The sequence below is a fragment of the Apteryx rowi genome, unplaced genomic scaffold, assembly GCF_003343035.1.
Source record: "Apteryx rowi isolate R43461 unplaced genomic scaffold, aptRow1 scaffold_32, whole genome shotgun sequence".
Taxonomy (NCBI): Eukaryota; Metazoa; Chordata; class Aves; order Apterygiformes; family Apterygidae; genus Apteryx; species Apteryx rowi.
The window spans coordinates 3,491,594-3,504,114 of NW_020449641.1; the positions used below are offsets into that span (position 1 = coordinate 3,491,594).

Below are 12,521 nucleotides of genomic sequence, written 5' to 3' on the forward strand. Positions count from 1 at the left end.
TGCCAGCTTTACACGACCCTAATTAGCTCTATTCCTTTTGTTTGTAGCAGAAAAGCAAATAGCCCTTGGAAAATGAGGGAACACAGACAAGCTTCTTGACTGACTATAAGAAAGTTTTGAACACAAAGTTTGCCTCTTATCACATGTACTTGAAGAATAAAAGGGGAACACCAAAGCCCTGTGTGAATAGAAAAAGGTTTCCAGGGCAGGCAGAAGGAAGCGGGAATAGATCCTTGCTTCCCTGCGGGAGGCAGCAGCAGAGATCACAAAAGACTAGTGCTGGCTGGGAGCCATTCTTTACCTGGCCTGCAAAGATTTACACCTGACTGCTTATGCTTGCTATCATAGCTGAGAGAAGCATGACATACTCCAAAAGGGGCTTTGGAGTACAAGACATCCTCCCAGCACCTCCATAGGCTCCTCTCCTCTTCATGATCCTGTTGGCCCAGAAAAGGCAATAAAGTACATAGAGTTCAAAAAAAAAAGTCTTAAAAAAGTACAGCTTGCTCCTCTTCCCCAGACAAGGTTGACGAACACAAGGCACCACTGAAAGAGCATCTCCGCAAGGAGTGCCGCAGCTCCACGCCCTGTCCCGTCCCCATTCCTGCAGCTTGCACTCCCCCCTGTCAGGGAGCTGATCTGCTGTCTCCCTGCTCCACCCGGGGTGCGGCACGCCTTGTGAAGAGGAACAGACCTTCTGGATCCTAGGCTGCAATCATAGCTGATGATTACTGGGTGAGTTTGTGCCGGAGGCCACAACCGCCTGACTCACTGCAGAAGAGCTGTCCCCACCTATGTCTGCTGCAGAGATGCACACAACATAGCAAGCTCAATCCTGGCAGGCAGACACCCAAGAGCCCAGGCCATGCTCCTCTTCCATGCACACCATCCAAGTTCTACTCAAAACAAAAATGAAGTGTCTGATTTTCTTTAAAAAAGTCAATTTATTGAAATTGTTTAAACACTTTATACAAGTTCCCAATACAAGAATCTGCTCCCTGGCTCAGGGTTAATGCAAATACAAAAGCACAGACCTCAGCAGCTGTCTGAGATGACCTGAGCTGCAACTTCAAGATGAGGTCACATGAGGCAGCCACTGTGCACAGGCAACTCCCCATGGAGAAACGGAAGCTGCATGAGCCATCTCCATATACAGGCCAACATCATCTCAAGCCAAAAGCAGATGCTTTGGTTGGTTTCTTTTAGTAATTTTGATTCATGTTGCAGAGAGTGAGGTCAAACAGAGGTACAAAGCTTAAACAAACCACTAACACCATGGTTGTACATAGCTCAGCCCGAGGCTCTCCCTATCTACAGAAGGAAATCAAAAAGTCTGATGCCTCTGAACATATACACAGTTATAGGCCTGGTCAAAAGCAACCAGCTTCCTTCCTTAGGAACAGCAAGTTTTGAGCTTTGGAGAGCTGACACCATCCTGGAGAAATTATGAGATTTAAACTCCAGCCAGCCTCATTCAGTTTGTTACAACACTGAAAATGGGGTGTTTCAGAGGAAGAGGTGGGAACCTTTTAACTGCATTTTTCAGATATGACTTTATATGTAATGATGGCTTTATCTTTAAAATGCTGGGTTTCTTCCTCTTTGAGCTTGGATTAGAAGAAAATGCTATAACTTTTAAGTCAGTTTTCTTGGAATATGCCTTCATATCTCATCACTGGAAATGCTTAGAAGAGAAAAAAGACAGAATCAAATGGCATTATGTGAGGTATCCTTGGGGAAACATCAAGGGTTGGCAGTGTATTGTTTGGTTTAACATTTAGCTGTGTAAGGCAAACTGAGCTCAGTAATTCATAACATTCCAAATTAGAAAGAACTGCAGACTTGAGAGGACAGAAACATGAAAGTCAATCCAGAAACTAGACTAGGATTTAAATGCATGAACAACCAAGAGAAACTAAATTAATAGATCTGGTATGTGTGAGGGAGGAAAAAGGCAGAGGTTAAGTGTTTACAAGGAAAGTCTGAGATAGAGGAACAGCAGCAGTTTGAAAGGGGAATTGTATGTAGCAGTAAAACATGTCTGTGACTGTGCTCCATGTGGAAAGTGCTCATGTGATAAATGAGGCATTTCTTAATCCCTCCAGGTTACAGCAGGGACACTGGCCTGGGACTGAACATGTGGGGAAGTCCTGGCCATCTCTGGAACATGTCAATAGGGTGGAGGAGCAACAGGACACAGACAGAGAAAGAGCTGAAGGGACGACTTCAAAGGAGAACATTACAAATGTGAAATAATGGCCAAAAAAACAGAAGTAGAAAAAGTACGAGCTGACATTCAAGAAAGGGGAGTTTGTTAGAGGTACGTTGTAACACACAAGGGAATCAAAGTTCAAGCTCAAAGCTAGATTTTATGGTTAGAATATCAGAAACAATTACTGGCAGTGCTCAGCATCTCTAAGGGATGGCAGCAACAGCCCCACTGAGAGCCATTCAGTGAAAGTAGAAAGGAATCATTTTTCACTAGCTCTTCCCTGGCATCAGGGACACCTGCAGTTGCTTTGGGAGTTCACAATCTTGCAGCCTCTGGCAGATACGATCTATTTACCAGATCTCAGTAAGAGTGACATGAGATTAAGCCAAGTCACATTACACTGCATCTTCTGTTGGTCAACAGCATGGACATAGACAGCTGCATGTTGTATTTGCCTTCATCTTGCCAATCTGTACAGAGAAAGGTGCTGAAGAGGGTGCCAATGAGAGTACAAGAGCATTGTAAAATCTCTTCAAGCATTCCTATATGTAAAGTCTTTGCCCTAGAACTGTTTCCCCTTAGCATTGGCTTTATTGCTTCGCATACATGTTCTTTTAATTCCTACACACACACTGCAATGGGCTCTAACTTAACGGGTATTGGGACTGAATTGTTACCATCTAATTTAAAAACTAAAAAAGCACCAACATCCATCTAAAAACAGTATCATTTTCCCTTTTACTCCCAAATACTGAAGTTAACCCAAGCTTGAAGGCTTCATCTTTCCAGTGACAATACCCATGAACCTAAGCTAGCCTTCCTCCATGGGCTGGGAGAGAAAGGAGAAGTTATATCCAGTAGCAAAGAGGATACAAAAATATACACATTTTGGGGAAAAGAGGAAGGCAGAACTTAAAGTCTGAGCTCTGTTCAGGACAGTGGCATTGTAGCGTCCTTTCCAGAGGATTCTTCACTACCAGTGCTGGTGGCTCCTCTTCTTTGTTTCATTATACATAATCCTTCCCTGTGGAGGGGGCATTTTTCGGATAGCCTCGGGTGGGTGGATAAGAGGTTTCTTGCCGGGGGCAGGAGCAGCAGAGGAAGGCTCCTCCCAGCATGGCCAGAGAAGCAGCTGCCCAGCCAACGAAGAGGGCTGATCCAAATTCATATCTGTGGGAGTAACAAGGAAGAAAGTAAATACTGCAGACAGTGTCTCTGGATTACAGGCATTGCCTGTGTTAGCATGTTCACATGACATAAGGGGGCTGAAATCTTTATGGAAGCGGCTTCCTGCAAGGCAGGTAGTTTAGAGTGCCAGAGACCTGAGACTCTGCTGACCTTCAGTCCTAGAAAGCTTTGCACACTTGGTTATTTCAGTCTGCTCTGCAAGACCAGAAGGCAGCCAAGCTCTATAAAAACTAGGCCTCAGACATTTAGTGTGTGTGGGGGGGGGACTAGAAGTCACATAAGCTAAGTCTGCTGCAGTCATGCTGCCTTAAGCCTTGGTGCTGTTGCAAGAGCCACAGGGTTTATGAGATCTGGTCACAATGCTCCTTCTGCCTAGCAGCAAAGCCAACCCAGGCAGTTCAGGAAATTCTCTTCTGTTTTGAGCTGCTTGCAATCATAACTATACTCTGAACATTTGTCATGCTCTACATAACAAATTTTATGAAATGTCTATGCATTATGTAAAATGGGGCAGTACCTGGAGTTGACAGGGGTGGAAGGGTTATAGAAGGCCTGAGCCACTCTGTTGCCATACCACGATGTGGCCACCAGTGCTGCCATTCCTGCACATGTGGGAAAAAACACCACATCACATGTTATTAAGAAAAGAAAAATCAACAAAAAACTGCAAAAAATAAGTGTCAGAACAAGCATCTGGACTGATGCTGAGCTGCTGCCACCCTGGAAAGATCTGAGCTGCTGCTTAGACCTGGATGGGAAAGAAAGAGGGGTTTAAAGCCACCCACGCTCAAGTCACACCAACACAGGACTCCTGGCAGCCTTTTACAAAGCAGGCTATATGGGTCAGCTCAGCTCTGCTGACAGAGATGGGTGGCATGGAGCACCCCCATACAGGAAGCATAATGCTAGAGCCAAGAGACCTGTCTGGTGCCTTGGAGAGCCAACAGCTAGTGCCTCAGTCCTCCAGGGAGTTCCCAGCCCAAAATGCTCTTGGAGCAATGACAGCACACCCAATATCTGCCTGTCATTTAGAATTGGCACATTTAAGATTAAACACATCTGTATGTTACCAACCTGCAATGATGAAAATCRCTCCACCAAAGACAGCCATCCTCATCTTTTTCACCTGGTCATCTTCCATGCACTTCATGCATTTCATGCCAGTCACAGCAACAAATATGGCAACAAGGCCCAGGAGAATTGCAGACACCATCAATGCCCGAGTGGCCTGCAGACTGCCTAAAAGACATTAGGATTTGAGTTACCATAAAGAGAATGAAAACCTGAAGATACAAATAAAAGCTCAAGTTACTGGGTTCACTACTGAAATTATGTGTCCAAATACTCTGCCCTGTACTATTCAGGACACAGCCARAACATTCCTTTTCAGCTTTAAACTGAGATTGTCATGCATCAGGATCAGAGAAATCTCAACCTCTTCTAAAGTGCATGGCAAACAAGGGCATGCAGCTTTTTGTAGGAAATGACCGGGGAATTGCCCTCAGACAACTTTTGTTCCCTGATCATTTGAATTCCAATTGGAAGGATATCTGTTTATCAAAGAAGTATTCAGATTTAGGCTGTTTCTTGACAAAGCCTTTAGACCTGTTTAAATATGAATAGTGCCATACATATGAATAGTCCCACAGAAGTCAGCAAGGCCCCTTTATTGTTCAATACTTCTAAAGCCTGTTTTATAGTTACTTCAGTGTTAAAATTCAGGTTTTTTTGCTCTAACACCTTGAGCTTTGGTCCTGGAAGGTATAAAATTACAATTGTGACAGAGACAGTGATTTTTCCAACCAAGTGAAAATAGTTTTTTGCCTGAAATATTTAGCTTGTTAGGCTCAAATACTTAAGTGCTTTAACAGCCTCTTGGTTTTTGAAAAATTGGTGTGGGGTGATGCCTACCACAGGTAGGAGTTGCAYTTGCCTGGGTTCCGAGCAAACAAACTCCATATGCTTCTTTATCTAAGACCTGGCTTTATGTTGACTCACCCAGACACAGACATTCTAACTCTACACACACCTGAGCTATGGCACAGATTTTTCTTGATATCAAAGAAGGAAAAAACCCACAGTAATAAAACAAGCTATTACTGATAAAAACTTTCAGGTGRTGAAAGATGGGTGGAATAGTGAGCAGTGGAGGAATAAGAGGCTGATCTTTACTGCCTGGCAAGTCAGGCTCATTGGAACAGCATGCATTTTAAAACACAGTCCTGAGAAGATCCAGGAACAAATAGAGCTAGATGTTCAGCGGAACACAGGGTCCCAGGAGTACACAGTAGCTGAGGCAGAAGGCAGACAGCCCATCAGCTTTGAATTCTGCTTTAGGTAAGTCTGGCTCTGCCTCTTAACAAGTGAAACTTAAGTGGTCTGAGAGTATATTATGAAGTCAGTGAAAAACACAAAGCCAAAGTTCAGAGCACAGAGCAATAGGAAATGACTTGCTTTCCTAAGAAGCTTGTCTTCCTTGGGAAAAAAACCCACAATTAGGTTGGTTAAATGGCTTTTCCTCTCACTTCCTCTAAAGGGGAAGGGTGCACCCAGGTGTTAATCAAACATTTGCTGCATCATTGATTGCTGAAAGCCACTTATGAAGCCATTTATCACTTTAGCATAAATCACAACAGTGGAACCCCAACACAAATCTCAAGTTAGCAAAAGATACATCTCCAATGTCAGATATTGAACATGAAAAATAGTTTTAAGTTGCTAAATAAGAAGTTATGTGATTTTTTAAGAGCAACTTCAGCTGATGGGATACCACACAGAAAACCAATTCAGCTGCCATACATTTAAGACCGAATTCTGTATCACAGCAGCAGCTCTAGAGAGGTCAGTGGCTGAACACACTAGTGATACTTTGCATGGGAAAAAACATTTTCTGTAGAGGTACCAAGTCTGTTTCATCAAATCTATAGCAAGCTTGGCTTAGTCCTGCTGCAGCAAAAATAATCTATACAAAAGAGGGGTTTGAAAGAATTCTTCCAAGAGGCTCAAACTAACAGAATGCAATCCCAAACAACTAGAAAACTAAATATAGTAAGGAAGAGACCTTGCATCTTCAAAGTACAATGAACAGAGATTATAAACAAGGGAGAATGCACAAAAAAGTTTATAGGGCTTCAGAAGACAGATTGAGGTGATACAGAACCTAGCTAAAACCTGAAGATGTGCAAGTATTAACTGGCTGCACCCCATGAAAGCTTTGCAGGAACAGTTGAACAAAAATCAGCATCTCAGTTGCGGCAGGTATGAAATGGAGACTGTGAGCATCCATCTCCCAGGGCCACYGAAGTTCAGTAGCAGAGCCTATGGGGGCAGAGAGGGATCTCAAGTGCTCCTCATGCCTCCCTGCTCCATGGCAGGAGGCAGAGGCATTTAAGAAACCAGCACAGTGGGACAGTAAATCAGGTTGTAGTGTTTGCAGAACAAACTCTCCCATTATTTTGAGATGTTTCAGTGCGACACATGTATTAGCCAGGCACCCTCCCCTTCCCGCAAACTGGCTGCCATGTGTTCAGGCAGGCTCTCCGGGAAGCAGCGCTTTCATCTTCCTATCACTTTTGCAATGTGTGCAGTACACTGACTGTGGTTAATTATCACACAAGTGATTAGTTATTACATACACATTACCAACTGCATCACCAGTGGAAGCTGCACATCCAGAGTCCAAGAAAACTAGTTTAGTATTAGTTCTGTTGTTCACTCAGGCATTTGCTAGTGCTTYAACAACTCCAAGGGATAGAGACATGCAGAATTGCCTTAAGCCGCTCAACAGGATGGGCTAGCACCAATGGGCAGAAATACACAGCAATTTGCCTTTTATAACATCTAGTGTATTACAGAGAGAAACGGGATTTCCCCTGCATTCCTTGCTGCTGCAACAGGCTCAGAAGGAACAGGTTATTGCAACCTCCCACAACAGAGAAGGCCTGGGCAGCCTCAGAAACCCAAGGAGAAGAGGAAAAAGTCCTGCACAGGGGTAGACAAACTCGCTGGGCACCCAACAACAGTTGTCAGATGGCAACAGTGTGTTATCAGCATAAACCACTATTTACTCGGAAGCCAAGTCTTTTTATTGCTGATTAGTAATTACAGACCTGTCCTGAAAATACCTATTAGCAAGAAAGCAGTAAGTACTGGAAGGACAGTCTTCAAACTATTACTGAGAACAGTTAATACACACATGTGAACCCCTCAGGCCATTACAAAATGCCATAGCATTATATAAGACCACAAAAAAATGACATAGCAGCTCTCACTGGCTTCACRTAGTGAAGCCAGCCTTTTTAAAAAAAACATGCTAACAGCCAGCTTTGACTTAATCTACATGATGCACACTTATCTGAACCCTACCTAGGTAAAAATCTTTCTTTCCCCCAACTATCATCCAGCACAGATTGTAACTGCTGACAATTGCATAGTTGTAAGAAAGGACTTTACTAGCAAAAGTTTGGGGGTGTTTTTCTGTCATCACATTCCCTTATTTATCCTGTGTATATTATCTATGCTATAGAAATCTGYTGGGAAAGTGCCATGGGATTTTTGTAATGCCTGTTTATAATGCAAAATTTTCATAATAGCTCAACACAGATTTTTCTGATGGGGATTTCTCATTTACTGACTTGCCTGCATATTTTCACATTGACTTGTCCTTTCCCTCCCACAGGCCTCCATGCAAAGTGATGGCAGAATACAGGTGAAACATAGATGCTATGCTACTCCCTCCAATCCCTGCCAGCCTAAGTTCCCCAGAAGTTACAAGCACGCCTGTAGTGTAGAAAGCATGCTGCACAGTCCACCTAGAAGAACAGTCAGCAGCCTTCAGCTTTCATGAAACTGCAGTGGGAAGGCTTTGAACCTCCTCAAACAAGCTGGATTTGAGGTCCTGCTGCTCTGCCTAGCCAGCACATGAAAGTTTCTTTGCAAGGCAGGCAACACAATGAGGATCTGAGCAAGCAGTAACAAATTCAGAGGTCAGCAAAGATCTGTCATGCTCTACACTCATGCTAGCTGGGCCCAAAAGCCTGCTAGTGACTTGGAGGCTTTTGAACCCCTTACCAGCCCTTGCAGGGACCTCACACACTACCACCCTCAGATATTCCAGCCTGGACTCCTTCAGAGCATCTCCCCCGAAGCCAGACAACCATACAGAGAGCACCCAGGCAGGAAGCAGACAGGAAAGGCCCCGCTTCTTGCAGAAATGAGATGGCTCAAAGGCCTCAGGGTGTATCCAGTACCAGACACAGGATCAGCAAGCGAAAATGGCCTTCTACTCTGCCTATCCCAAAGGCAAAGAAAATAAAATTTGATGCCCTCCTGCAATCACTCAGAAATGGCACTAGAGAAAGCTTGTCTGTAAAACATACAGCCTGCATTACCACCATTTCCAGATACTTGGTCAGAGGAGATCTAGGCAGCCTTTTTTCCCGTGAAGCCTGGAAATTCTCTTCAAGAGACTTAGTAACACATAGTAACACTTTAATAAAGCTACTTAGGAGAAGCTGCTTGCAGAGCAATAATGCCAGTGTATTGCAACAGGYTCCAGTCCCCCCTACAGACACAACCTGGCGCCTAAACAGAAACAGCCTCAGCGGCATTCCAGGTAACCCTCTACCTTGAGAAAGCACAGCACAAATAAGACAGTGTTCATATATCTCAATTTCATGATGAGGGAATGGGGATTGAGAAATAAGGGAGCAAATTAAGCCTTAACCCACATGAAAGCACAGATACTATCAGGTTCTACCTGCTTATTCCAGATCTGAAGATGATGAGAGGTGACCAACAGTTAGGACACATTTGTCCCTCCTGCTAGCTTAAAGCTCAGCCTCCCAACTCCCCCAACATCACAGTAAAGCAGCAGTAACCCAAAGATGAACCCTTCCTATTCCCTTCCCCCCAGCTCCTGAAACAGGATCAGCCAGGGTGGTAAAGATGTAGGAGGGAAGATTTCACATTTGAATGATGCTGTTCAACCCAGAGGGCATCCAAACCCTTGTTTATTTTCTGGGCTGGGGCACAAAGGCTCATTGTGAAGGTACTAGGTTTGGTGATGAAGTAGTAGATGAGTCTCAGCTTGTCTCAAGCACAGAACCTCTCCCAGCAACACCAAACAGGGCAATGAGTATCTTCAGCCGAAGCAGCCTAGACAGGACACAGAACAACCTCCACTTTGAAGAGAAGAGTGGCTCAGTGAGGACTTCTAGAGACTGTACCAGGAACCCCTCTCTCTCCTGTATGGTCCTGCTTCCCACAACCTTGGAGGGGCACAAGGCCAAGCTAGCTCCACAGTTGATGGCAGAGGGCTACAAAACAACACTGAGGCTGTGCAACAAAGCCTTGTTGCAAGGGTGGCTTTTGCGCCTCATGTCTGCATGCGGCCATGCACAGCTTTTCACATAAGCCAGCAAAATGCAGCCTTTCTATTGCCTGAACAGGAGCACATCCCAGACTCACATAAGCCCTCAGCTGAATGCAGCTGCTGGAAAAATGCCAGCATGGGTGCACCTCAGCAATGTGGCCATGCTGGAAGCTGAAGGCCCCTCAGTCACTAGCAGCACATGTCAGCTTATGTCAAACCAATCTCTGATGTGCAGCATCAGTCAAAGCAGCCAAACATGAACACATCTAGAGGAATGGCAAAAGCTACCAGACATCCAAAAGCTTGCTGGCAAAACTTTCCATCATTCCCATGACCTTAAACTACTGTAGGTGTGAGGATGCTCAGTCCCTCCTATGTAGACAAAAATAATTGCAGGATCTGAGCCTCTCCCATCACTGCATGAGGCCCTGCTGTGTGGCTTGGAGCACTCAAGGCATGTGCAGCCTTGGCAAGGAAAGCGCAGTCGCTTCGAAATTTTTCTGCCCACGTTGATATACTGCCTTCCCCATGACATAAATGATGAGAGCTCTTCTTACTGCACAGCTGCATCAGTCCCAGGGTGTGGCTGCTGAAGTGTGATTTTTTTTTTTTCCAAACCTCCAACCAAAACAGCAATGCTGGTTGTCATTGCCCAAGCCTCTGGCAGCCTGTAGAACCCTGAAGCATGCCAGGGAAAACAAAGTCAGCAGAGAAGATATTATGTCAGTAGACATGCCCTGCCCAAAAGCCCTGCTTTTGAATAGGAAGGGCACAACCTGAGAAAGCTGGAGTACCATAAGAAAAGGTGTCTTTTAGCCACACCTTGCTGACTTCCCAAGGAAGAAAACACCTGCAGTGATACTAATGTTCCCTGGGCTTCCTGAGAATTTTCAGGCAAATATGCCCTATAGAGCTGGATAAAAGGTCCCTGGCACTTCACAGCTCCCCTGTGGCCTTGGAAGGGCCTGTTTGCAGAACAAAGGTGAGGGGAGCAGCTGTTATTTAGTCCTTAGAGATGAATGGGACAGGTCTGGAGGTCTTTGCCGGACAGATTCCTAAAAACCTGACAAAAGCTTTGCATTTGATTCTGCAGGCAGGTTTAATTTACACAACAATGGGCTACAGCCACAGAGCCCCTCGGGCAAATTTACCTTTTGCAGGTGATCCATGGGGTGCTGGAGATTCCTCAGCTCTGCTGTATCCTCCACCCACCCCCCAATGCAGAGATAAAAGGCTTGAAGCTGAGCTTATACGTAATTACTACTCAAAACACCCTCTGTGCTTAGCCCAGCCCTGATTACCCACAGCCCTGTGCTCTGAGTGCACCACACACCTGAAGAGAGTAATTTGCACCTCCAGCAGCTGCAGGGCCTATGGGTGTTCAAGGCAGGGGAGCAGGAGCGCAGCCGATGTGGAATAGCAAGGAAGGTGGGGCTCAGGGTGTCCAGCTTTGCTCGCATGACACACAGGAAGGGATGGTGGCAATCTAACTTGGGGATACTCCCAGTGGTCCCTCTCTACAGTTTATGGGAAACAGTATGCTCATTCCTTTGGGAAAGAGAAGGTGACCAAGGTGGTAATTATTCTTTTATTAATTATAGCTAGAGAAAGATGAAGGAGTCGCAGGACACTAGCCTCACTGGTGTAGTCTTACCAGACTTGGGATGAAGGGAAAGATATTGGAACAGGCCAAAAGGGTGTTTTTGGCTTTTGTTTTCGTTGTTGTTTGTTTAAAAAAAAATACTTTGAGTGTCAGGGTAAGCCATAGTCTGAGAAACTGCTTCAGAACTCTCAGACCTTGTGAGAGTCTACCAAAAGAGCAGGGCAGAAAAGCAGACAAACAGACAAGATAGAAACAAGCTTCACTAGGGCTCCGGCTCAGTAACCACCCAGAGTGATACCCCAAGCAGGGCAAGTGGTAGTTATCACATGCAGGAGACAGCTTTACCATCTCAGGCTGATATAAGAGACTCACAGATTACCCTGAAGTAATGATCTGCCTAAAAACTGCAGGTTGTCCTTATCTGGGCTAGAATCCAGCTCAGCTGCCAACCCTTTGCTGAAAAGCCCCAAAGGGGTAACAGTGATGTACTCAGAAGAGAACAAAATTATGCAAGAGTAGCAGCAAGATCAAAACATAGCCAAAAGTTTCAGCACTTTTCTATGAACTCTGCTTTACTGCTGAACCATACCCAAAGACAGCCCCTGACTGAATTTCTACAACCAAAAAAGCTCTTACTTGCAGTTACAGCACTTAACATCACTAGGGACAGGATGTGGCCCTCCGCGAAGGTTTCATTGGGCAGTGACTGCCACCGTTGCTGTCCCGTCGCTTTGCGGGACCGGGTCCCAGGTCTCCTGCAGCTGCCGGGGCAGACCAGGAGGCTGCGGGACGGCTCCCCAACTCGCCCAGCCCCGACGGGACCGGCACGCCCAGCTCACCCAGCCCCGACGGGATGGACATCGGGGCGGTAGGGTCTCCGACGGGATCCGGCACCCAAACCCCTGCACACCGAGCCCCGTTGGGACCGGCAGAGGAGCGACGGGAGCAGCGTCCCAACCCCGACAGGACGGACATCCCCAGCCCCTACACGGCCGGTCCCGACGGGACGGGCACCCCCAGCCCGAGCCGCGACGGGCACCGGGCTGACCTGGACGGGACGGGCACCCCCAGCCCGAGCCGCGACGGGCACCGGGCTGACCCGGACGGGACGGGCACCCCCAGCCCGAGCCGCGACGGGCACCGGG

At 46.0% G+C, this 12,521-nt stretch overlaps 1 protein-coding gene across 1 annotated transcript; it reads right to left on the bottom strand.

The window, feature by feature from the left end:
- Window positions 1-3,219: 3,219 nt before the first annotated feature.
- On the bottom strand, window positions 3,220-12,237 carry CLDN1 (claudin 1). Its single transcript, XM_026071009.1, has 4 exons — window positions 12,216-12,237; window positions 4,475-4,639; window positions 3,918-4,002; window positions 3,220-3,382 (listed from the first exon to the last, which is right to left on the bottom strand). The coding sequence occupies exons 1-4, from the start codon at window positions 12,235-12,237 to the stop codon at window positions 3,220-3,222; spliced, it is 435 nt and encodes a 144-aa protein (XP_025926794.1).
- Window positions 12,238-12,521: the final 284 nt, after the last annotated feature.